General features: G+C 39.2%; 2 protein-coding genes across 2 annotated transcripts in view; one reads left to right on the top strand and one right to left on the bottom strand.

The window, feature by feature from the left end:
* Positions 1–27,886, bottom strand: part of LOC150082082 (uncharacterized) — a 106,784-nt gene that overhangs the window by 10,643 nt on the left and 68,255 nt on the right. The window lies entirely within an intron of this gene.
* On the top strand, positions 335–20,673 carry LOC150082085 (uncharacterized). Its single transcript, XM_090379390.1, has 2 exons — positions 335–362; positions 18,708–20,673. The coding sequence occupies exon 2, from the start codon at positions 18,721–18,723 to the stop codon at positions 20,671–20,673; it is 1,953 nt and encodes a 650-aa protein (XP_090235516.1). The 5' UTR covers positions 335–362; positions 18,708–18,720.

Here is a 27,886-nt window from a genome sequence, read left to right as displayed (position 1 = left end):
CCACCGAAATAGCCGGTTCACAGCATCTATATTAACCCTTTATTATGAATATTGGTGTGTACAAGTTATTGCATTTTAAAAGGATATCGAGATTTTATTCTACCGCATTTTCTACTCCACTCGATAACTTTCTCTGAGATTCCCATGAAAGTGAGTTATCACAAAAAGCTAAATCAGCAATCGCAACGTAGAAATAAACAGTTTCATTTCACAATTTACGTTCTGCTAGACATTAAGATAACCGATCCCAGATAGCCCTGTTAAACTCCTTGTTGTCCGAAGCCAGGCCATACTTGTTTATAAATTCCATAGTTCTTGGAAACTTTGCCCAACGAAACCAAGTCCAGCATTCTGAATTATCCGTAAGTTACATTTGCTGTGAAGTAGCTTAAGTGGTGTAAAATGAATTACGTGTTTTTGTAAAATTAAATCGTTATTATAATTACAGAAATATTGTATTATGTAATGTTTAGATGTAGTCTGCGATGTTTAGGCACAAGAACTAAATTCCATTTTAGTTTTAATAAAATAAATTGGAATTAAATGTCATTAGAGCGATCGCACCGGCTCTGAACTTACAATAGCATCTATAATTACTTTAAGTAATAATTGTATTTAAAAAAAAAAGCTTCTTAATTATGGAGAATTCTTTTACTTAATATTTATTCAATAATTTTGTAGATGAATATTTTCTCAAGGAAAAATCTAGAATTTTCTTATCCACTCGCCGATGATTTTTTTTGTTAGATAGGGATTTTCCCTTGCATTTCGATAAATTAGACTGACTCGTTACTGTGAACGCCATATTGTTTCTACTGCTGCGCATACGAGACAAACAACTGCATTTATCGTTCAGTAGAATGAATTAGTACCAATTCCTGTTTTAATTACCTGTTGAAAGTCCTCATTAGATTGAAATTTCGGCTTCGAAGATCTTTAGTATGCTTAAGAAATGAAAGTCGTTAGAGGCAAGGTCCGGACTGAACAGTAAGCGGGCAAAAAAAAAAAAAAAAAAAAAAAAACTTTCCTAATTGGTAGGATGAGTGAAAATTAAATGGACAGCACTGTGAATCTGACATACTGTGTAATCTTAAGAGAATTTTCAATTGCCATATCCATAGACTGCCTGAGCCTTCTGAAGTTATTGGAAATTGGGGATGACAAGTTCCACTACGGTATGTATAATGTATTTAGGAAAGATGGGCAGAAGTGGTGGGTCGTGCTTCTTGTCAAAAGCAGCATGAGCACGAAAAGAGCTTTTGCTGAATCTACGTCTGCCAGCATGGAATCTGTGTGGTGTGAGTTGGTTGGAAGAAAAGGTGTAATGAGAGTAATCTACAGACCGGAAGATTGTGACGAGAGTCTCTACATGCAGATGGAATGGGCAAGCAAGCGTGATGTCTTTTATGGGTGACTTTAATCTGCCCCAGATTGATTGGAATAAGTGGGAGGAAAACTCACCAAAGGAAATTTTTTTTAAAATAAACTAGATGATTATTTTTACCAGCCAGTAATATCAGGACACCCTTCCATGGATGGGGAAACAAGTTCTAGGCATACAACACGTCACAGAACCTGCTATAAATATGCACGCGGGACTTCGAACAGACAATTGCAAAAGTGGGCATGCAAGATCACACGTTCAACAGAATTGATCACCTCAACAAATGCTAGACGCCGATTAACATGGTGTAAGGAGCACGAATCCTGGACTGTAGAAAACAGTCCTATGGACAGACGAGTCGAGATTCGCACTATATCAGTCTGATGGGTGTGGCAAATTCCAGGGGGAACAATTTCTTCCCGATTGTATCCTCCCAACAATGAAGTTTGGTGGAGGCAGTGTCATGGTATGGGGCTCCATTAGTCATTATCGACAAAACGAATGCTGTGCAATACCAGGACAATTATGCACTTCCAACATTATGGCAATGCTTCGGGGAAGGCCCATACCTGTATCTGCAAGACAACGCGCCATGTCATACTGCTCGGTTCATAACAGAGTGGTTTGAGGATATGGATAAGTTGGAATGGCCAGCCCAAAGTACTGTACCCTATCGAGCATCTTTGAGATGTATTGGATCGTCGGGTACGTGACGTCGAGATAACCCAAAAGAACAAGGCCGAACTAATGGTTGCGTTAAAGGCCAAGTGAAGGAACATATCCCGTGACATTTATAAAAAGCTGGTTGAGAGTATGCCGCGAAGATTGATGACCGTCATAAGAGCAAACGATTTCAGCAAAAAATATTAAATGACACAATAAAAGCTCTGGTTTTTTTTTTTTTTTTTTTGTCCAAAGGCAGGTGTCCGGATATTAATAGTAGGGCAGTGTATTGCAGGAGGAGAATACGGAAATGGATGACTGCAGAGCTGACCGGTCAAATACAGCAGAAAAAAAACATAGCACGGAACAGTTGCAAAGAGACGAAAAGTATTGAACTTACAACAGCTACAAGTTGATCTGTAAGAGTACCACAAATACTAGAGGTGTTCAATAAATTACCTACCGCCCTATGAAGGAAATGAGACAGGAACTTCAATACACTTGTTCCATTTTGTTGGCAATGAGGAAATATCAGACAAATAAAAATTCTTTATCCTGTCCATCAAAGAACTCAGAAACAGCAGAGCTCAGTTCTTTATTATCAGCAAAGCGACGTCCACATAGGTTGGTTTTCCTTCAGGTGTCGAAACAGGAAAGTCACTGGGGACCAGATCCGGCCTGTAAAGTCAGTCTCGCAAAGCAGCAGCAACAGCATGTGACCTGTGCATTGTCGTGGAATAAGCAGCACACCTTGGAACGTTTTCCACGGCGTTTTTCCTTTATGACATCTCCCAGGTTGTATAGTAGGGATGCATGACTCCCCAGTGACAGTCTGCTTGAGTTAGAAGTAGTAAACATACAAAATTTCACTCAGCATCCTAAAAAATGGTCATAATCTTGACAGTTGAAGGTTGTATACTCATTTTTTTTTTTTTTTTTTTTGGGTAGGGAGAACCCTTGTGCTTCCATTACATTGAGTCTTGCTTGGTCTGAGGATCCAAGTGATGAACCACGTTTCACAATTCTCGAGATAAATTTCAGGATCCCTTCCATAAAGCTCTAAATTCTCCTCACAACACCGTATTCCGAATTGCTTCTGCACAGGGGTCAGAAATCTGGGGAACCACCTTGCACTGATCTCAGTCTTCCCCAAATGTTCATGGAGGATGGTTATGACTGTTCCCTTCGATATGTCATATTCCTTAGAAATTTGGGACACCTTTAAACGTCTCTCATTCAGCACAAGGGTTTCCACAGCGTGGTACATTTCTGGAGTGGCCGCTGTCACAGGCCTTCCTGGATATGGACCATCTACGATGTACTCTCTACCCCACTTGAATTGTTTTGACCAGAAGTTTACCTGGCACGCTAAAAAGGTACACTGCTGCCATACACAGCCACCAATCTTTCTTGAATGGCCTTTGACCCATTTCCTTCTTTGATGAGAAACTTGATGACCGAAAGATGCTCCAATTTCAGCAAATTCATAATTTGATACAGGTGTCTTCCATCTTTCTGTTACAGCAGCACAACCTAAAAACACAGTGGGATCAAAATTAGTACGATTCAAGTTGAGATATGTAGGAACTTGATAAATCATGGATCATTGAAATATAACTATGGGAAGTACCTTAGGTATATAATTTATTTAACTTCCCTCGTAAGGTCAAGAAGGCCAAAGCTGCGTATGAGAAAACGATGGCTAAGATAGCAAAGAATGGGAACGAGGAATTTTTCATGTATGAGAATACAATGAAAAAAGCAAACCAGATCGGACCCTTGTGCACTGGGCGTAGGAAAGTCTTAGATAACCCAGCTGATGTTGTGGATGAACTGAATAGCTACTTTGCATCTGCCTTTATTGGCGAAAGACCCTTCACGATGAGAAGAGGCTGTGCGAGTGAGCCATATGAAATTAGCGATTTCGAAGTTACAGACGACTGTTTATTACAAAAACTTTCTATAACAAAGAATTGATTTGGCTCCTTTGAGACAGATTCCTTTGGATTTGAGAAGTGTCAACGTATCACCAATACATAAAGGCGATTCTATGGGAAGATGGTAACTACAGATCGGATTCTCCCCTACCACTGACTTCAGTGGTAGGGGAGAATCTGAGACAGATTGGTATATAAGGCTCTGAGATGGATTAGTAAAGCTGGAATTTTCACCGTTACATATAATTCCAGAACTAGGTGGGGGACCATAAATTCAAATTAGAGAGGTTTAGTCTAGATTGTAAGAAGTTTACTTTTAGTCAGCGAGTCATTGATTTGCTGGGACAAGTTGCCTTTGCCAGTAGTTGAGGCTAGCCGTTCAAATAAATTGAAAGGTCAACTGGATAGTTAACTTTGTTAGGAGGGAAGCACATAATTCTTATCTACCTTTTTTTTTTGGCCAGTGCAACAAAAGCCTGCGGCTCCCTTGTATTATATGACGAATACTATTACTAATAGTGGCTTGTTTTTTGAAAAGATGGAAGGTTAAAGATGACAACAATAAAACTGATAATGACTGTCCATAAGTGCATCTCGTGTACAAGAATTCGGGAGTTTCATTATCATCTTCACAATATCCATAAAGCCGAGTTTATACAGGACAGAATTTATTAGGATACGTCCTGGCTGGGTCAGGAAGGACGCAAACATAGAGCTGTAAGAAACATTGGTACGATAAGGTGAATAAGAAAACGTAGCAGAATTTGGCAAGCATATAAATAATTAACTTTTTCTACTCTGCCCACCGTTATTTGATCGAAGAGAAAAACGTGCCTTTTGACTATTTCAAAGCGTTCTACAGACAACGACCATTTACTCTTACAGCAATAAATTGACTTCTAACGTTTTGTGTTTCGAAAAGGAATCTGAGAAAGCATGCTCCAGCAGATACAGAAGGCTTAAAACAACTCGCTTGTAAAAGGAGAGAGTAGGCACTCTTTGGCAAGGAAATCCGAGTTAGCACCTTTCGCACAGAGGCGGAAACACGCCACAGCAACTGGAATGGAATCGAAACCAAGTAAAAATATACTGTATAAATATTTTAAATTCTCATTTGGCTCCCGATTCTCTGGACATGCATATTTTATGATGCAACAGTTAATTGGTAATGAGCACCTAATAACAACCAGCTGTGTTAAGATTTATCTTTTACCGGATCTTCGAACACTTGAAAGCTGGAAAAGCAAATGTAATTTCCCAAACAGACGTATGATGTGTAAAAATAGTCTCCAACTCGGTAACTTAAGCTTTCCAATTGGCTACAAATTATCCAAATGTCTCCGTGTACTTCAACCAGTATTATTACCTCGTTTCCATGCGTGAAAGATATTTCCGAACCTTGTGATGGCATATCATGACATGAAAGGGCGTGTCAGTTGACGTGAACCTTTTGTTTTGGCTAAAGGGACCAACGTTCTACGTCCCCCTATTTCACACCAACCTTGCATTGCCACTCCATTCTCTAGATATCTTTCCTTTAAAGAAATACCATGATGTTTCTATTTTACGTTAGCCGTCATTAATATAGAGCGTTTTGCTGAAATGACACGAACAACTTAATTACCAACATGACATCTTATGCTGATTGCCTGTTAGAAACACCTTGTTTTTCAACGCCTTGACCCATTTACTTCTGCACGCGCACAATGGGTTTAATCATCGTCCTCAGCACACCGGTGAAAAAGGCCGAGTTCGAATCCCGTTAGTGAGACGAGAAACTTTATGGATTTTACTTTTGGACTCTGTGTTTAAGTTATCCGGTCTCAGGCGCAGATACCAAGGTTTTTCTTCGCCGGAAACTTGGGTTATGTCCGATAAAACAGGCAAACTAACAAGGAAAAAACAGCAATTTATGAGTATAATACGCATGGGCTGAAAGTTTTTCTTCTGGGATCCTAATATGAAAATTAGGTCGCTCTAATATGTTTTTGACCAAGGACTTTAACCAGGGGACAACCAGCGCTGTTTTCAAGACCAATCCAAGGAACCCTCCTACATATGGGCACCCGGTCAAGGTGCCCATGATTTCAGTCCCCCATTGCCAACAGCTTGAATGTAAACAGCCTCGTTGGACCATTGACTGGAAAAAAAAAAAATTCTTTTCCGATGAATCACGTGCCCTGCTATGTCGTGTGGACGGAATTGAGGGTACGGCGAAAAACTGCGGAGAAGTATCATTCCGATGTCATGATCCAACAGAAAAAGGCAGGTGGCAGCAGTGTTTTGGTATGGGGGGGTAAGATTTCCTGACGCTTTCATATCTCTAAACCGCACTCAGAATGCTAAAAGCTACGTATCCATTGTGGCTGATCAGGTAGACCGTCTTCTCAGATGGCACAGGTATGTTCCAGAAGTATAATGCACCTTGCTGGTATTGTTTGAGAGTATTTGCCGAACATGAAAGTGGCTGTAAAATTCGCCGGATATAAATCCTATAGGCATCTCGGCAATCCTTTCCACCTGGTGTGGGGAGGATTGTGGATCATTATCTCCACCATGCTACCCTCGAGGGCAAAATATATCGTCTACATATCAGTAGTGTCCTTAAGATTGAATAGTTAGATCATTTATGAAGATTCTGAAAGGAAAGAACAAAGAGGAAATCAGAAATCAGTTATACCAGAGCCTTGTGATTTTATTCATGAGAGTGGATAGAAAAGAATCGCATGCTTTTAAAAAATCAAATGTCACCTTTTATAAATGCTTTGTAATGATCGAAATATATTTTTCGATGATATTAAAAAACAAATCAGGTTGTCCATTATTGATTTGATATGAATCCAAGGCGATTTCCAAGGAACAGAGGTTTTAAATATGCAGTGATCACTTGATGGAAGGCAATGTTGAAAATCCTAGTTAAAGAGTTAAATGGGTTGATCAATGAGAATTCTATTGGCTTCCCTTAGAGAGTAGTCTTACAGCGGTATCATTTGAATCGGTTAGGAAACTTCCCTGAGTAAAGGAATTGATGATTATAGGCATCAGTCGAAAATGGAGCTACAGGCTTCCAGAAGACACTGGAAACACCATCTAGTCCAATTTCTGGTTATTTCTACTTAAAGGATATTTAAAGTGACTTCGAAACAAGTGATACTGTTTAAAATAAGTTTAATGTTTAAGTATACTTTGAACTCTGCAGTAGTGGCCTTCCTAATTCCTAACAAAAATAGTGGTGCTGCACCGGACAGGTGTAAACTTCCTTTTTAATTTCTGGAAAAAGTTCATCGGTTATTTTGAATCCCATTAAAAAAATATTAAATAATTATTAATATATTTTTGAAAAAATATTAAACGAATCTTTTAGAAACACCTGATCTAAGAGAAATTGATGTCTACAGAACATCTGGGACAGTTCTTTACCATAGACATTCTATTCTTTATGCTCACAGCCGAGTAACCTTACCTGCACAACGAGTTGCATTACTTTCAAACGAATGGCTTTGCCAAATGATTAATCTGCTATTTATTAACCCTGTAGCTGTGTGGCTACACATTTGAGGTCAATCTAGAAAATAATTAGCCCGCGTTAATTGTTGGTCGATGGAAATAATCTGATTTTTGTACCTACCTTCCTAAATATACACATTTTTTAATGCGTAATTATCGCTTTCCGAGAATTATAGCGTGATTGCACTCATCAGGTACATGTATTAATAGCAAGCAGGTTCCCTTTATCCAAGAGAACATATTGAATTCATTTGGTACCTCAATGAGGTACCAAAAATGTGTTATAGGGATACTAGCCCATGTAACTCAATTGTTTCCTCAGTTTTTTTCAGATTGGATGGTTGCTGATTTCTACTGCGAAGAGCTCCAGTCAGGTGCTCAAATGGATTGAGATCTGACTACGGGGAAAGGCCATCGCTGTAGGTTGAATTTACGGTCATGTTCCTCGAACCAGTACAATTTCGACCTTGTGACAAAGCGGGTTTTATCCTGTTGATAAAACCCATTTACAGGTGGACACACTACAGACATGACGGGATACGTCTGGCCTCTATGTGCGTTATGAACTGCCATTTTGGTTAATGTTCTAATGGGTTATTTGATTGACTCCAGCCTTTCCGTTACCTTGCGGAAGTCGTCTTGTCAGCCTCCATTGGCCTGTTGCATCAACAAGATGTTTCTTACCACAGAAGCACCGCTATTTGTATATTATTTGGTTATTCCACTAATCTCAATACACCCGAGACAGTCGCGTGTGAAAACCTCAGCAAGATTTGCTGTTTCAGCGATACTTTTACGTGAGACAGATGCCGAGTACCATGACAAGTCAACTTACATCTTGATCTTTGTATATATATTACAGTATCAGGCACAGAGATCAACAGTAACACAAATAATTATAACTCACGTGGAAAACGAGACAACAAAATGTTAAAAAAAAAAAAAAAATAGACAAAAAGAAAGAAAATAAAAAAAGGTTCAATAAGCGGAGATAAGAAAACGAAGAAATTGAATGGAGAAGACCACAGAAACGGAAAGATGGAAAACAAGATTGTCTATTTTTGTTCGCATTGATATATCATTTTAGCCAAGATACTAACTGAGCAAACGCCAACAAAATGGTCTCTCTCTCTCTCTGTGTGCAATAACTATGACGTAGTTTGGAAAATTACGTAAAAGCCACTGCAGAATCATTTTGGCTTTCGAGCGTGACAGTGTCCCCGTGATTAATTGATGGATTATTATACTTCAGAGTCCACAAAAAGCAAAACTAATCTTCAATAATTACTCTGCCATTATGCAATTTAAGAGTGCACTTTTCGCTGAGAATTCAAAACCATAATTTATTCCAATCAGATTTGTATGACGTCATCGAAAGCTTTTAACTTTGTACTTCACATAATTCGAGGTGTTGAAATAATTTTTATGAAAAAATATTCGATAATCGCAATTTATATTTAACACTCTAAAACGTCTACTAATTGATGAATAATTTTATTAATAAAACGAAAGCTCAACAAAGCACGGCTTTTTTTCAAAATATTAAAAACAGGATAATAAAATCTGGTCGGGAGCCAGTGATCACGTGACAACGTTATGACGTCATAGCCAACAAATCATGTATAGGCTACAATAGTGGTTCAAATCAATTATCTCTTACTTTTACTTCCTGCAATTTTCCTAATTCACTTATAAAATCACTGAAAATATAAATACAATAATTTCAAAGCACTTTTTCGTCCTGAAATATATATATATTTTTTTATTTATTTAACGGGATTTTCCTAAGACACTTCAATCATTTATTCCTAGATGGCGTTGCTGCATATCAACTTTACAGTACAGTATTCTCTTTTTTAACGTTGGGCATAAGCGAAGAACAAGTACATGATTAATAGAGTTGCCAATAGAAATTCTACCCAACCATCTCTCCACTAATCCGTAACATCTTAGTTGAGGGTGCATCCTGGAAGTTAATTATAGTAAACGGAGCAGAGTTGGATTTTCTGTAAAGCACTTGGTTAATGTTAGCTATCAGTGCTGTTACACTAATGATAATTACGAGGGAACTGTGGTAAAGCACTAAGGTGTTTGGCAACGCAATCATTCTTAGATGGTAGGCAGAAGCATTAAGAATTTTTAGTTGAAAAGCAAGCTCCTCTTAATTCCATCGAGCCAACTAATCCTTTTAATTGGTGTTTACGAAATCGGGGTTATTCGCCTTTGTGGAGATAATTAATAAGTAATCCTCTATAATAATAAACATTATTCGAAATAACACTTCCTTCTGCAGCTCGTGTTTTCTATTACGTCATTCTAATATAATTAAAGATCATAATGACTGGAATTCAAAATAATAAATAGTTGGAGAACTAAATTTATATGAATAATCTTAAGGAATATTAGTCTTGTTGATGGACGCCAGAATTGTCTGAATACACTGTCATCGTGGAGGGGTGTACTTGGATTGCGACGATTAATAAAAGGTGGGAGTTTCCATTGAGCCGTTCCCGGTGATTGCAGGACCACAGAGTATGCCATAGCCTGTACCAGCTAATGTCCGGTGCATATCCGTGTGGATAAGTGGAATTGGCGAAAACCCCTGGTGCCATTTGACCCGTAAAACTAAATTCATGCGGATATTGTGGTTAGCTGGACCACAGTACTGCGTTGCTTTCGTGTTACGAGACACGCTATGCTCATCATGGGCGTCGGCTATACGTGGCTGTCACACGTGTGATCTTTGGCTGCTTGTTCGACAGCTATTGAGCTAGCCACAGTAGACTCGTGACATACAGAACGAGAGCACTTATCGCGAGTTATCGAGATACTGCCATCTGCACGTCTTTCCTCCCACAATCAGTTCACGTTCGAAGTCAAAAAAAAAAAAAAAAAAAAACTCGACGCAGACTCATTTTTGCTCACAGACATTCAAAAACCGAATCGTCGCGTGTGCGAACTACAATCTGATATCGGCCGTTCCCGATTTTGAGCCTTCACCAGCATCACAGAGCTGTCCAAAGTCAAATAGGGCCCACTTATTGGGAAGTAGGGGATCCATTTATTGGGGATCATTATTATTGAGTTTAATAATGCACCTATACTTCTGGGAGTTACAGAGAGGGGGGGGGACCATGCGGGTGGGTCTATAGGAACTTTTGTCCCAGCAGTTTATATGTCAAAAAAAGTCCCTGGTGCTTCACAGTTTATAAACAAAGGCGAAGAAACAGTCGGAGGTACCAAAAAGGGAAATACAATTAATGATACTGTTTGTTGTTAGTTAGATCCAAATCTAAACTAAAACTGAAGTATTTAAAAGGTTGTAGTTTACCTTTGTTCATCTCATAAATGACTCGTGACATAACTACATTGTAGTGCGCATCAATTTTTAAAACACCAACGGATCAGGGTTAGTGGTGGTCAAGTGCAAGTTACTGGAGATTAGGAGTGATGTATTCTGCTACGTAACAGGTGACAACTCAACCGAAGTAAGCCGTGCTGAAAGGGTAATTTTAGATTTATGCTAATGTTCCATCTCGCATATTCTATAGGGAACTTTCTATAGAGTATTTTAGTCCTTGTCAATATTTGCATTTTTTAATTAATGCAACGCGTACACCATTCCATTGGTAAGTTCAATAAAAGATTATATTTAGTTCGGTATAAAAATTAATTATTTTTCGAATTAACCATTAAGAAAAAACAAAAGCGGTGCTTTTAAACGCAAAATAAAACGCGCTGCTGACGAAGCTCTAACAGAAGTTAGAAAAAAAAATCTGCTTCGTATTTTGCTCATCCAGGAACAGAATTAACATCAACGACAAGTCAATCAACTTTTGACAACGACGAAATGGTAAAAGAGCCATCAATTGAGGTCGAGCAAGAGAATAACTCAACCTCTAGTAAATCTGGATTAAAAATGAACAGGCAATGGTTGTGCTACTCCAACAAACTGGATTCTGTATATTGCGAGCCATGTTGGATGCTTTCTGGGACTAGATGTAACCGGGCAGAAGGCATCAATGATTGGCAAAATGTCTACTAAAATTAAGTCCCAAAATCCAGAATGAAGTTATTGAATGCTTGGGCCAACATCTAAGAAAACAATTAACTAAGGATATTAAAGAAGCCCCATATTTTTCCATCATTGCTGATACAACACGAGATATCTCAAAATGCGATTTAACTTTTCTTCATAAATTATTCTGTGCAGAGTACATAATACGATTTAAAAAACACTACACGTACATTTGAACTGTTTTTATTTAATGTTTGTATTTGTTCAAACAATAAGTTATTATTAATCCACTCTATCAAATTCTTTATCTCAGTTTGAAGTATTAATTTCCGCAACAATTCAGTCTTTTTTAGATATTAAAAAGGTTTCTAATTTTGTGGCCAGTGAGTGTATAACAAAATTTATCATATTATATCAATATTCAATTTTACGTTGAGGTAATTTTTTATACTATTTCTCTTTAATTATTAATCATTTATCGAAATACGGCCGTTTTATGTTGTGTATATACAGTGTTATCAAAAGTATTGGTACACCAAGATATATTTAAGTAACTAAAAAACAATTTTAAAATTGTTTAGGCTAACACTTGCTTCAGTACAGCAGAGTCTACTCGACAGTTTCACCAATTATATCATTCCGGAAATGGAAATTTTCACAGGCGATTGTATCAGATGGTGTCCCAATGCTTTTGATAACGCAGTGTATACGTATTGCCCATTATAATTGGGGGCTTATTTTTTGTAATGCTTTGTAGAAAAGCTAAAAATAATTTATCTCTTCCTAGCTGCAAATTGAAATCAATAACGATGTTAACTTTTTCTAATACTTTTTTTTTTTTCGGAAAACTGCTGAGGCTCTTAACGCAGCATTAAAAAGATCTTTCTTACATGGAGGGGATCAATACAGTGTATGATCCCTCCAGCCTCTAAACACGCCTTACAGTGGTGAACCATGCTCGATATAAAGATGTCTAGAAGATTCTCTGACAACAAATCCCATTCTTCCATTAGCACAGACTTTTGCTCACCAAGTGATCGAGGAGTTGGCCGTCGGCGTGCAATGCGACGCCGAAGAGCGTTCCATACATGTTCGATCGGATTTAAGTCTGGTGATCGTGCTGGCCACGGCAGTCGTTGGATACCTTCGGTTTCAGGATATTCCTCTACCACTTGAGCTTTATTGTCCATGAAAAGAAAATGTGGGTCAACTAACCTCTAAAAAGTCGCACATAGGGTTCGAGGATCTGTTCTCGGTACTCTGCGCAGTTACGGCACTCCTATCAAAAACATGAAGGGAGGGTACAGCCGTTGATCATTATTCCACCCCACACGAGAACACTGCCTCCACAGAAATTGTCCCTTCCTCTGATATTAGAGGGATGGCACCGCATTCCTCGTTGTCTCCAGATGAAATTACGTCTAGAATCTGTTTGTGGGCTAAAATGGGACTCATCACAGAACAGTAATGTACCCCACTTGTCAGGGCTCCAAGTGACATGTTCATGGCACCAGTTCCGACGAGCTCTGCGGTGGTTCGGGGTTAATGGGATGCGAACCGCTGGCTTCCTCGCGTAAAGTCCACTTGAATTGAGCCTTCTTAACAGTCCGGTTGGATATGTTTTCACCTGTGGCCACAGCAATCTCAAGAGAGTTCATGACATGACATCGTAGGGGTCTGCCTTGCTGTTCTGGTTGACGTAGATGACCTTGGCCAGCTCTTGTAGTGGTTTTTATCCCCTGAAACTGCTTTCATGGTGTCGAGACGACATTTGTGCCACATCTGCCTGATTCAAGTCGTCCAACGGCCCATCATCTCAAAAGAACTATCTAAAGGCGATAACTTGCCATCGTGAGTACTGGAGAAGAGGCTATCCCACTGAGAAAGCCAAAAACGGGAATTAAGTAATGTGGTCGCAACACGCGTTTTTATAGTAATGAATAATTTGCATAATGTACGTCTCTAATGTGTAAGATCGATTTCTATTGGATACTCGGAATTTTCATGCCTATATCAAATACTGCCCTTAGGCCACACTATTCACAATAAAATAGTCATGAGGAACATTTTGTTGTGTTGATGTTGTCGTATATGGCATCGCATACATAGAATATCTCTTGACATTTCTAAGATCGTATTTGGTATAAAAAAGGTATTCAAAACAAGTTTCAAATTTTATGGATTACCCGCTGCATTTTTTTACAATTGTGTATCCAGTTTTCTCTCTGACCACTCGCTGCGGATGATGGTAGATGGATCTGTCTTAACTTCTCCACTAATGCTGGTGTTCAAGGTTCAGTTCTTTCTGCCACTCTTTTCCTCTTGTATGTTAATGACCTTCTTTCAATGACCAGAACTCCTGTCCATAGTTCTGCTGATGATAGTACATTGCATTCCACCTCCCAGTTGCACAAGAGCAGCAGGTATTGCCCGAAATTGGTTATTGTTATTTGTTATTTGGTTTTTAGGAGCATTAGCAACTAAGGCCATATTGCTCCGGGATATGCGGTGGTCATTCCCTGACCTTTTCCGCATCCTCCGTATTTGGTGGTGACGGGCTCGAACCCCGGTCTAATCAAGAAGCGTGTGCTACGCACTGCTGTCCGAAATTGGGCAATATCAATGATTTATATGATCTAGTTTAAAACTAGACTGTCAATCAAAAGCATACGGTTTTACTTTACAGTTCTGAGCATCCTCTTTGCTTTACAATATTTGAGTTGAAAGTCTAGAACTGTGAAAGGAAATATGTTGTTGAAGTAGAGTTCAAGAAGCATCACCAACTAAGCATATTGCTCCGTGTGGTCTGAGGTCGATTTGTTTGCTGGGCGAAAAAACCACGCTACATTCGCCTGAGACCGATTAACTCAGCCATGTTTTGAAATGTCATCGATGGAACTCGAACTCAGGCCTTTTCCACCCGGGAGGACGGCGATTCTACAAACTGTGCTTCCCACGAGGGCAAAAGATGTTCAGCTATCGCTCATTAAATCCTCCAAAACAACCAGGTCAATGGTTGTTTTGGAGGATTTTCAATGTTTAGATTGGTAAAATTGCCTACGTAACGACCAAGAGGAATTTCTTAGGCAGAAAAATATCTTACGTGATATCCTCTCCAATATTTTTTTGGATTATTGAATCCCTGATGTGTTTTTGAAACGAAATCAAAAGTTGTACTAACCCCTTTATCATTCGAATCGACCAAGTTTACTCATCAAGCTAATACGTGTAGTAAAGTAGGTGGCAGCAGTGCAGTGTGACATGCAAGGGTTGTCTCAAAACACGTTGTTTGGCTTCAAGAAATGCCGTGCGTCAGAAATGGGTTGTTTTTCATGTAGACGTTCCGTGTGCGTGTGTACATAGCTTCCATCAGGTACAATTCGTTGACAGGACCATGTGATCGAGGAAAAAAATATATATCTTTTAAATTTTTATTTAGATAGCTGCATCTGAATGAAATTGTTCCTTTTTCAAGCGTCTATTCTTTGGGGCCAAGCCCCACCAGTACAACAACGCCCTGTGAATCAATAATTTGTCGATTTTACGCGCGTTCCCATAACAGCGGCTTAATAACAAGGACAGGTTGCAGTGACCAGTGAAACAAGTACCGAGTAAGCAATATTAGTGAAGGGTTTCACCTCTCCATTGAAGACACTTTCAGAAAAGATTGGTACTGAAGATTTTTTACAGGTAAGATGGATTCCTTTACATCCGTTTTTGACATACTTTACACACACGGCGTCTACATCCGGAACTATCACCCATGAAGAAGTCAGGGGATACCACACACTAGAACGTATATAGTCGCAGTAACTTTTAAATATATAAATTTTAAATATATTTTTTTTTGGTTTCTTTAATGGAGTTCAATTAATATGAAGACTATTGATTATTAAAACCTATTAATTCTTTTAAAATATATTTTTTATATATTTTAGTATTTTTATTAATAATTTTATAACCTAAATGAGTTGGGAAGTATTAGAAAGGTCGGTTAATTTTGTTTTCCTTACAATGCATATTTAATCATGGAGCAGACAAACAAAACTCTGCCTTGATTTTGTTTGAATTTTTATATTATTGTAATATAAATTACAGTGAAACAAAATATTTTTTTAAATTTTAAAATTCAAACTAATTTTAAATTGATTTTTTGTTGTTGGAACAGAATTTAGGACCACCTGCAATAAGACAAACTAACTTACCGCAATCAAATTACATAAATAAACGCTAAAAACGTTCTTCTCGTATTCAGTTCAGTTCATCTAGTATTTTTTATTATGTAATTTGAACCAATTCAAGCTTTTTTTTTTTCACTTCATTGCGAGTAAATAATTATTTTTGCTAAATTTTTTCAGATTATTATTTGTAAGTTTTCGATCGCACCTATCTGAAGAAGAGACTCTACAGCGAACCCGAAACGTAACTGATGCTTTAACTAGAAAGATCGGCCTCTGCAGAAACAATTCTCTTTACACATTTAAGCATACATTTATATACACTGGTGTCCAAAAGTTAAGTGGAGCCATTCTTGCTATTATTTTTAACACTTTACACACAGAATAAAAGATTCTTGTGGAGCATATTAATCCAGTTGAACTTTAGAGGAATGCAGTAAGTAGCTATCAGACGTATATCTACCACCCAGGACAGACATCCAATACCTAGAGGAACTAATTTAACTCCTGTTTGTCTTATGACAGATGAAAATGGTTACACCACATTAAGGGGAAACACAAAACACCATGCGTGAGAATACCGCTGACCAGCAGAGCTCAGGGACTTCGAACAAAGTGTAATCGTTAGAGTGCTAAGACACGTGCTGATCATGTGACAAATGGCATCACAAAACATCAATACAGCCTTCTCTGACGGAGTTTGTTTTCAAAGCAAAGAAAACGGTTGTTTCCTTTTGATAAAATAATCGCTTATTTCCAGGCCTCATCTTTCCCCCACTCGGTCAAGGGTGGGGGAACGTGTATCCGTTCACTGCCACATTCATTGCCATTTAACTGAGGTAAGTAACTTTGTTAATTTAATTTAAAGCGCTGTAATATCTTCTTCGATACTTGGAATTCTTTCAATTCGTGATCCATTAACTTTGTCACATTAATTTCGATTGCAGTTTAGAAACTTGATATTAAATATTAAAGTGGAGTTCTTGAAATCTTTCGTTGGATCGTTTATCGATTGAGTTTAGTTAGCCGAAAAGTTTCCATTCAAAATGAACAAAAAAAAGTTTAGCCGGGCGCTAACCTTAAGATGATAATGATCCCATTTTCTTATTAAGTACCACTTATTATTATTATTATGGCATATGACTTTATTTATAGATCGAGTATACACTATCTTACCAAAAGTTATGGGACACTTATGAACAAAAGGTGTATTCATTTAACAAAATGCGCGTTTCTTCTTCAAATAAATTAAACAGCGTCTTAACTAATTAATGCGTCCTGGAAGACTTTCTACTAGTTTATAGTATGAAGCTGGTGTTATTACGCTGCACTCCTCCATTGAACTGTTCGTGGGGTTCATTAACGAAGAGGGTAGTCTCGATGCCCGATTTGACGAATTCCAGTTCTACTGGATGACGCTGCTCTAAAAACTGTTTCATGCCAACCCGGAAATCAGCATGAACGTACCATGACGAAAGCAGCACGAGTGCATGGGCCCCATCTTGTCAGATGTCAACAAAGCAGGATGGTAGTGTCTGCGTGGATAGATTCGTCGATGGAGAGGATCTAATCTCTTAATACTGATTTGTCCTCCGGGTTTGAACAAAAAGGAACCCCTTAAACTTAATAAATTGATGGAAAAGAAATAAGGACCTTATTAATGATTACCAACCAGAACAAAGAATTGTGAAAGGAAAATAAGAGATTATTGGACAGAGCAAAAACACCAAGAAGCAGTTTCAGAATTTAACCCATCACTGAGAAATTAGAATCGCAAATAAAACGCCTACGGAAATACCCAAAAAATAAACAAACATTTTTAATAAATGTTTATTAAAATGGAAAGATTTAGGACCTTACTTGAACACTAAATTGTTGTTATAACGAAGCTTTGAACAGAACAGCACAAAGATAAAGTCGTTACTGGTGACAAACGATCAAAAAGGCGTGAATTTAATGTTAAATATGCAAATGATAATATTTTATATTAAAATGGTTGCGTATGCACAGAATTAAATTACAAAAGGAAGATGGCCCTTGAAACAAGGAATGTAACATTGGTAAATATTGGAATTTATTATGATACATATTGAAGAATTACATAAAATGTTTCGAACTACCTTTGTTGTTTGTAACAAATTCTACAGAAGCCCATTCCACGTCAGAGGCTTCGATGCAAAACTTAAGCAAATATTAACGCATTCGTGTATTAATATTTGCCTATTCAATACTACTGTTTAGAGAAACAAATTTTATAATGGCGTGATCCAAATAACCTTCAAATGACAAAGCTTATTGAATACGCTGACTAATTTTAACACTTTCGGGTTAAGAGAAAGCTCTTCCCCCAAATTTAATTATGCCACCCTCACTTACTGGGCCATATGTGTAATTATGTAAGTATTAACTCGTGTCTTTCTAACCCACGAGACTTTAATTCAGGTGAGGTGGACTAATAAATGTTTGGAATCCAGTATCTTCATCGGATATAGTTAGGCGTTATATTGATCGTAGAAAATAACACGTTGGCATTTCTATCCAAAGAGAAATCTCCATTTAGATCTAGAATATTATAAACCTACACAGATTATATTATTCATAAGATATAATGAAAAGCTCAATGTACTACGAACCTTAACAACACAACAGGAAGCAGATGGATGTATACTGCTGAAGCTACACCGAACACTAGACTGATCTAAAAATAGACTATGGAACACAGCGTTTGGCCTCACCACACAAAACCTCATTAAAATAACTATTCTCCAATACATCAAATGAACTTCATCTAGTAACTATAGCATTCAGAACAGTCTCGAAATTAAAAGATCACATAGCCTAACTTAAGTTTTACTGTCTTTTGTGAGTCGAAAAAAAAAGTCAAACATTCATTGCAGATTGTAAGGAAGATGATCAAAAGTAGTGGTAAGTTTCGAAAAACTTCAGATAGCTACTTAAATAAGAGATTTTATTATTTTAATGCATTCCTCCTGCTTAATCGCCACCTATTTTGTTTCTAGCCACTTAACCACGATGATGAAACAAACATCAAGGCCTATCTGGTGCTCTAAAAGATGGCAACTCCTGCTGTGGATGTTTCTATCAGCTGTGGTGTTTCCATTCTGTTTCTATCAATATGTTACACTGCTTGGAGCGGAGAGTTTTCATCCAGTACCATCAACCAGAAGCCAATTTTTCATTGATACCCCAGGATGCCGCATTTCGAAATACGATCCTTTTGACAAATCAGTGGAAAGGTTTTACAGGCAAGTTGAATACGCGTACAGATGTCCTGGTCCACCTTCCTTTATTGTCACTGGTCCAAACGCTGTAGTATCACTGGATAAGAACGTACTAAGGACTTATTATAATATTTCTAATACCAACGATGTAGTTTGTCATTTCCGGGAAATACTTCGAGACACGAAAAAGAAATTTTGGAAGCCAGATAATCACTTCACAATTGGGACAAAGAAGCTGCTCATCTTTGATCAGCCTCTTCGTGAAGAATTCATTTGGGTCACATGTCGATTGCAGAAGCAGTCGAGATTCGAAACCTATTTAGCATTAACGCCGGTAAAAGAAAATGTAGAGGAACGTTGTCAGAAATCTGGGAACGCTGACAACCAATTGGAGAAACTGAATATCATTGTGGTGGGCATCGATTCAGTATCCAAGCTCAATTTCCTTCGACACTTTAAGAATACTTTGCAGTATTTGCGGCACAACTTATCAGCAGTGGAACTACACGGATTCAATAAAGTGGGAGACAACACTTACCCTAATGTAATTGCACTCCTAACAGGAAACAGAAATCCAAAGATCCGGAAGTCCTCTGGTCGATCTGATGAGGAGTTCTTTGATGATCTCGACTTCATCTGGAAGTACTATTCCGCCAGCGGATACAGAACATTGCTGGCAGAAGACGCTCCTCGAATAGCCACATTCGACTTTCATCGCAGAGGATTTTTGAATCCTCCCACTGATTACTTCCTTCGACATTTTGTTGTAGCACTAGAAGGATCCGCTCTTCGAAACAGGAGTAGAGAACACTGCATTCAAGACCGCATGGAAATGAAGATGCTTTTTGACTACCTCCGTTCCTTTGTGGCAACCATGGGTCAAAGGCCATACTTCACCTTCACTTTTGCCACTCGACTGACTCATGACGTGTTCAATAACGCTGGGTATGCCGACAAGCCTTCCTTAGAATTACTGCAATATTTACAAGACTTCGGTGCTCTAAATCGCAGTTTACTTATATTCTTCAGTGATCACGGAATAAGATTTGGAGAAATCCGTCAAACGTACATTGGAAAAGTCGAAGAGCGCATGCCTTTTATGTTTTTGATCCTACCATTGTGGTTTCTCGAGAAATATCCCTTAATCCGATATAATCTTGAGTTAAACCAATATCGACTGACGACACCGTTCGATATTCACGCTACTTTGTCCCATCTGGTGAGCGGGACCGCTTCAAAAATATACAGAGGCAAACTCTCACCAGGGATCAGTTTATTCAATGAAATTCCAAGCAACAGGACTTGCTCTGAAGCTGGAATTCTACCGCATTGGTGTGTTTGTCGTTCTAAAACCATTTTATCAACGCATCATCCAAAAGTCACAAAGGCAGCAGATATCGTGGTGGAAACTATCAACGATTGGTTGAATCCTTACAAAGATGGCTGCTTCAAGTTATCGCTAGAAAGGATCCACAATGCTTATCTCGAACATCCCCAAGAAAATCAGAATCTCGATACAACTAGCGCTGCAGCCAAATTGAAAGACCAAGAGGTATACGAAGATTACCTTTTAAATCTAAGCACTGCACCAGGTGGCGCGATGTTCGAAGCCACTATTCGTCACTATCCAAAACACCAGAGGTACAAGGTACTCGATGACATCAGTCGAATAAACAGATATGGCAGCCAGTCGCATTGTGTCAGTGACGCGAGACTGAAAAAGTTTTGTTTGTGCAAGAATTAAACTCAAGAAAATTATTTATTCTAGGAAGCAAATCTCTTATTTTATTAATAATATCATTCCTTGCATTTTTGTTGTATAATTTAATTTTTCAGTTTTGTTATTTTGCATACCATAACTGATTTTATTTCATTTGCAACACCACTCCTATGAATCCGTCCATTAGTTGGAGCAAACTCCAACTAATGGACGGATTCATGGGAGTGGTGTTGCTACCAACCAACATAACATCAGGGGTGCTGTCCAGACTCCTTTTAAAAATTAAATAAAAAGTAATAAAAAATGGAATGTGCCAGTCTAGGATTGTCTGTTTTATGAAACATGTAAAGATCCAGTGTCAGAATACAGTGCAAGGGTACAGTATAATTGAGCCTTCGCTTTTATTAGAGGGTGGGAGCAATAACATAAAAAAATATGAGGACAGACCCAATTGTTCTGTTTACGATAAAGCAGAACAGCTTTTTGGGTAATCTCTTTAGGAACGTAGATTACTGCATTCTTCCTCTCCACCACATTCTGCTCGGCCCTCGTGGGTAGCGATTAAGTAGGATCGCCATCCTCTCCACAGCGGTGGAAAATACCCGAGTTCGAGTCCCGTCGATGACTTGAATTTTTATGGGCCTTTTTCGCAACGTGGCTGAGTTGGTCTGTTTCAGGGGAGATCATGGTTTGTTTTTTTTTTTTTTTTTTTCTCCAGGAAGTTCTGGTTTTTCGTCCAGCAAACAAAGTTGACCACAGAATACACGCAATTTAGACATATTATACACGGCTCAATATGGCCTTAGTCGCTGATGCTCCTAAAACCCTAATACTGCATTATTTAGAATCATTACATGAATTATATACAATAGTTAGATTAGGTCACTCGGAATAGTTTAGACTCCTGTTTCATGCATTAGCAATCCGTCACTATCATTTCCGATGTCTGATTAGATGAGTTTTGTGGATTTAAATCCGCTTTACCAACACTTCCACGCTTCTTTGAATTTGCAGATTAATTGCTGATAAAAGAATAACGATATCAGTTTTAACAGAAATGGTCTGTGGGTGTTGTAGCATTTTAGGATATTCACTGTGCAATATGACTAAGGCCATATTCCATCGTATATATTTTCTCTAAATTGCGTGTGCGCGATGGTCGATTTGGATGCTTGCTGGATGAAAAACTAGTTCAAAGAAGGAACCATGCTATTCTCACACGAGACCGACTAACTCGCCCACGTTGTGAACAAGGCCCATAAAAATTGTTCACGTCATCGACGTGAATTAGAAGAAGTCTTTTCCACTTGGTGTGGGGAGGACGATGATTATACCGACTGTACTACCCATGAGGGCTGACTATAGCAGATACTACAATTTAAAGATACATCCTGAAAGAAAAGGAATACAGAGAGGATTCCTAGAGTAATAATAGCCATTGAGTTAAGGAATCCAGGATGAAAGCTGAAAACGCTAATGTGTGTGCACATTTGACACAAAATGAGGCTTACAGTGGACAGATCAATACGATTTAAATCCACCACGATTACGGATACATTGAGCTAAGTGCCTAGGCATTGAATTGTACAGATGTCGAATGGCTCTGCAGATGGCATCCAGTCATGGCCTCCATGGGAGAGAAATTCGCTCCATGGGAGAGAAATCTGCAACCTGGCTGGCCAAGACAGTACGTCCACACCACATTCAGAGCCCTTGCGGTTATTGTTTTAGTAGGGTTTTATGAGCATCTGCGACTACGGCAATATTGCTCCGTATATATTGTCTGTAAATTGCGTGTTCTGTGGTCGATTTTCTGTTTGCTGGACGAAAAACCAGAGTTTCCGGGGGGGGGGGACGATGCTGTCCTAGCCTAAGACCGATTAACTCAACTACGTTGTGAAAATGGCCATAAAAATTCCTCCCGTCATTGACGGAACTCGAACTCGGATCTTTTCCACCTGGTGTGGGGAGGAAGAGCCTACTAACTGTGCTACTCACCAGGGCGCGAGAAAAGGGGGGGGGGGGGAGAGTTCAGAATCTCAGTGACGTAGCGGCAAGCAGTCAGATTACCTTGGACAAAAACCAACAAAACTTAACGCTCCCGACACCATAAGGGCGAACAGTATGAAGTTCAACAATGCCTCTATCACTGCATTCACCAAAGGTGTATGTGGTGATCATCGTGCCCCATGCAGAAGCGGGAGATTCGTCGCTGAAGACCACTAACCATTGTGTCTCAGATGTCTCTGCTCGACACCATTCCAAAGGCTGTTAAATATGGGCTGCGCTAAGGGGAGCCTTTTTTATGGGCCTTTTTCACAAAGTGGCTGAACTAGTTGGTCTCAGGCGAAGTTATGGGTTTTCTACCAGAATAGATTAACAGTAGCCACTGGCAGAGGTGAAAGAGATTCTTGCACTGCTTCTATTGGAATGAGCAGAAGCCTGAAAAACAAGATGCAGGATATTTCAGATACTGCTGGGAGTCATTGGGGTACAAGTAAACACATGGGTTGTGTTAGGGTAGCGAAGAAAAAGAACAGGTGCATGTGTACTTGCGTGTACACCAATGCTAGGAGTTTAGTAAATAAATTTGATGAATTTGAGGTATTGCTCAAAACATCGAAGGCAGATATTGTTGGGATCAGAGACGTGGTGTCACACAGATATAAGGGATGCAGAACTGCAATTTGGGGAGTACAACGTCTACAGAAAGGATAGACAGGATAGGAAGGGGGGAGGGGTTATGGTATTAGTTAAGAAACACATAAAAACCAAGGAAGTGAAGCCAGTCGACATCGCCGGACAGTGCAGTGTTGAGTCAGTTTGGTGTAACATAAGCATTGGGAGATCAAAATTGAGAGTAGGAGTGTGCTATAGGCCTAATGACTCTGATGAGTATAATAAGGAACTGTACAGGGAAATAGAGTGGGCCAGTAAATCAGAGAGTCTTATAATGGGGGATTTTAATTTCCCAGATATTGGCTGGAATTTGGGGGCTGGTCACTCACACACTAGCAAGACTTTTGTGGATTTATTGGATGATTGTTTTCTACATCAGCATGTTCGGGAAGCAACTAGAGGGAGTAATACTCTTGATCTGATTATCAGCAGTGATTCTTCATGCATTAAGAATCTACAGATAAATGAACCACTAGGTGGCAGTGATCACAGTGTGCTGAAGTGGGATTTACTCAAAGAGGTAACTACCTCTTTGAGTAAATTTACTCAACGAGGATTTACTCAAAGAGGAAGGGTTATTGTTTTCGTAAAGGCGACTACGATGGACTGAGACAGTATTTAAATCTATACAGTGGGACCAACTGATGATGTTACCAACAGCAAATGCAAAATGGGAAGCATTCAAAGAACTTATCTTGGAAGCTTCTAGGTTTTACATACCAACTAAGAAATATTGTTCAAGGTTTAGGCCAAAATGGATGTCAGATGAACTAATGAGGCATATGGCAGAGAAGAAACATGCATGGGATACATACAAATTAACACGTGACACAGAAGCCTATGATAGATACAAGTTGATATGCAACCAAGTTACAAAGGAGGTTAGGCAGGCGAAGGCAGATTACGAGAGATCTTGGGCAAGGGATGCAAAGAAAAACAGCAAAGAGTTCTTTACTTATGTAAACTCTAAAAGGAAGGGGATGAATCAGATTGGTCCACTTGATATTGATGGGTCAACTGTTGATGATCCTGCTCAGGTAGCTAACAAACTAAATGAATATTTTGCATCGACATTCACACATGAGTCATTTAGCGAGGGGAAAGCCAGAGGTGTATTCCACTTTAGCAGTAAGCTAGAGAATCTTGTAATAACTGAGAGTAAAGTGGAGGAGAAATTGTTGAAGATAAACACAAGAAAGGCACCCGGGTGGATGGGATCTATCCAGTTATATTAAAGGAGGCAGCAGAGGAAGTAAGCAAACCCTTAGCCATAATTATGAGAGCTTCCTTGGACTCAGGGGAGGTACCCACAGACTGGAGATGTGCAAATGTGACCCCAATTCACAAAGGAGGATCAAAGGCTGACACAAGCAATTATAGACCTGTGAGTTTAAATTCTGTTCCAGGAAAATTAATGGAGGCACTGGTTAAAGAAGCACTGCAGGATCATTTAGACAAGACTTCAGTTATAGCTCGGACACAGCATGGTTTTGTTAAGGGGAAGTCTTGCCTGACCAATTTGATTGGATACTATGATGCAGTCACAAAAGAACTGGATGCAGGGAATAACTTTGATATTATATACTTGGATCTTAGAAAGGCTTTTGATACTGTTACACATGGAAGACTGCTGCACAAATTGGAGCAGTGTGACATTGGAGGCAAATTGCTGCTATGGATAAGGGGGTGGCTGAGGGGGAGAGAGTGGTAATCAATGGACACTACTCGTCGTGGACTAATGTTATCAGTGGAGTCCCTCAGGGCTCAGTGTTGGATCCATTATTGTTTTCTGTATTCATAAATGATATTGATGATGGTATATCAAACTTAATGTCGAAGTTTGCAGATGATACAAAGGTAGGCAGGGTTGCTAAGGACACTACTGACACTATGCTGCTGCAACAGGATCTGGAAAGGTTGAGCAGATGGGCCGAGAGGTGGCAAATGAAGTTTAACATTGACAAATGTAAAGTACTACACATGGGAAACAGCAACCCCAGAGCAACGTATCAACTCTGTGGTTCTACACCGACAGTGGTAGAGAATGAAAGGGACCTGGGGGTGGTTGTGCAGGCAGATATGAAGTTCTCTGAGCAGTGCAGACGGGCTGCAAGAGTAGCTCATGGTGTATTGTCAATGATATATAGGAATTTTTCTAGCAGGGATAAGGAGGTGATTGTTCCCTTGTATAAGGCAATGGTCAGGCCACACCTAGAGTACTGTATACAGGTCTGGAGGCCTCATTTCAAGAAGGATGTAGAGCTGCTGGAACGAGTACAGAGAAGGGCAACAAGATTAGTGAATGGAACAAAGGGGTGCTCTTACGAAGAAAGGCTTAAGTTTTGCAAATTACAGTGTCTGGAGACTAGGCACCAGCGAGGTGATCTGATAGAGGTGTTTAAAGCCTTGAATGGTTTAAGCATGCTCAATGCTGATGGGATTCTTCCTCTTGCTCAGAATAATCATTTGAGAGGGCATAAATTCAAATTGAGAAAAGACAGATGTAGGATAGATGTGCGGAAGTTTGCCTTTAGCCAGCGGGTGGTTGATTGGTAGAACAGACTTCCATCCATTGTTGTGGAAGTTGATAGCCTAAATAAATTTAAGGCTGAGCTGGACAGGTGCTTGGAACGAATGAAGGGGTGAAATGGGAGCGTGTTTTTTATTTTTTTTTTTTGGCTGATGCTGCATAAGCTTGCTTTCTTGCATCATATGCCTCTACTAATCATAAACTCTAGGCTTTTCATCCAGCAAACAGAAAATCGAACTCAGAACACGCGCAATTTACAGACAATATACACGGAGCAATATGGCCTTAGTCGCTAATGCTCTTAAAACCCTACAACATTAGTAGTTTCCCAGGGCCATTTACTGTTTTCAGCATTTATTAATGGTGCTGATGAAAATATAGCAACTTTGCAATGAGATGATAGGAAGGTTTCTCGGAGAAAAAGCATGTCACACTCGCCTAATTGGCTCACCTTGAGAAAATAGATACGTAAAATTTCGTCGCGTGATTGACGGGATTTGAAGTAGTCTATTTTCCACGTGGTATGGGCAGGACAGTGATTGTACCAACTGCGCTACCCAAGAGAGAGAGAGAGAGAGAGAGAGGAGAGAGAGAGAGAGAATCTTGGGTACTACCTACAAGTCTGGAAGCCTAATTTTTGGATGTGGATCTGTTGGAATGGGTGCAGAGAACGGAAACGAAATTGGTACAGAGTTCAAAAGGGTATCCTTACCAAAAAAGGCTTTGTCTGAAAATTGCAGCATCTGGAAGTTTGGTACCAGTGCGGGGAAATTTGACAGATGTTTAATGCTCTGAATGGATTAAGTTAGCTCAATGTTGATGACATTCTTGTTCTATCTCCGATACACACAAAACGGGACACAAATTTAAGTTGAAGATGAATGTCTGCAGGACAGATGTGCGAAAATTTGCTTTTGGCCAGCGGTTAGTTGATTGGTGGAACAAATTGCCGTCTGGTGTTGTGGAAGTGGGTAGTTGGAATAAATTTAAGGAAGAATTAGACAAATAATAATTTATCTAACTCCTTAACCATATCGATTCTCTCCAATAATAATTAGACAGGATGGACATGTGATATACGAAGTTTGTTTGTTTTTCTTTTTTATAGGTGCTGTATAAGCTTCTTTCCTTTCATCATTCACTACTAATACTGAATTTATGGACTGGTGCCAACTTCTGATGGAAAAATATGGCATATTACAATGTCGACAAAATTAACAGAGCACGTAGAAAATGTGGTGTCACTCATGCAGCATGCGATGAAGTTGGACAAAATGTGGTTTGGTGGTGTACCATAGAATAATGATGAAATGAGTAACACGAGACTTCTGATAGATATAAGGGACATTTATAGAGATGGTATAAGAAGTAGCAAAAGGACACATTACAGAAGTCGATACGGTCACATGCCATCAGTACTGCGTATGATCCCGTCCAACGGTAAACAGGCCAGAAAGCGGCGAACCATTCTCGATAGAAAGGCGTCTAAGATTCTGTGGCAACAAATCCCATTCGTCCACCAGTGCAGACCATAGCACACCACGTGACCGAGGACTTGTGGTGCCCAAGGGCATCCCACACATATCCGACCTGATTTAAGTGTGTGATCGTGCTGGCCACGACAGCGGTTGGATAACTTCGGTTTCAAGATGTTCCTCCACCACTTGAGCTTTACGTGCATGGAAAGAAATTCTGGGCCAACGGCACCCTAAAAAATTGTTATTGGATTGGTCTACAGTTGATGAAGTAACCAGTTTGCCGGATAGTCTATTAGGCATTAGTCTGCCTACGCTATCATCCATTTCAGTTGCAGTAAAAAGAAGTTCTTCATGAGCTAAGTTCAAGTCTAGAAGTATTTGCGAATGACTGTTTGAAAAAGGAAAGAAATGACTTGATGGATCGCATAGTAACCATACATAAAACATAGTGAAGCACTCTGAACCAGACAGAAGGCAGTGAAAACACCAGTCATCACTATGGTTGAAGAAACTGAAGATTTCCGAAAGCATTGGGAAGGATATGCTTGTG

The sequence above is a fragment of the Mastigoproctus giganteus genome, chromosome 8 (genome assembly GCF_048544385.1).
Source record: "Mastigoproctus giganteus isolate SK-2022 chromosome 8, ASM4854438v1, whole genome shotgun sequence".
In the NCBI taxonomy this organism is placed as follows: Eukaryota; Metazoa; Arthropoda; class Arachnida; order Uropygi; family Thelyphonidae; genus Mastigoproctus; species Mastigoproctus giganteus.
The sequence above is the reverse complement of the archived record's forward strand: the minus strand, read 5'-3'. Positions and strand labels throughout refer to the sequence as shown.

Coding starts and splice junctions, on each gene's coding strand:
- LOC150082085 (XM_090379390.1), top strand. CDS start 18,721: ATGATGAAACAAACATCAAGGCCTATCTGGTGCTCTAAAAGATGGCAA.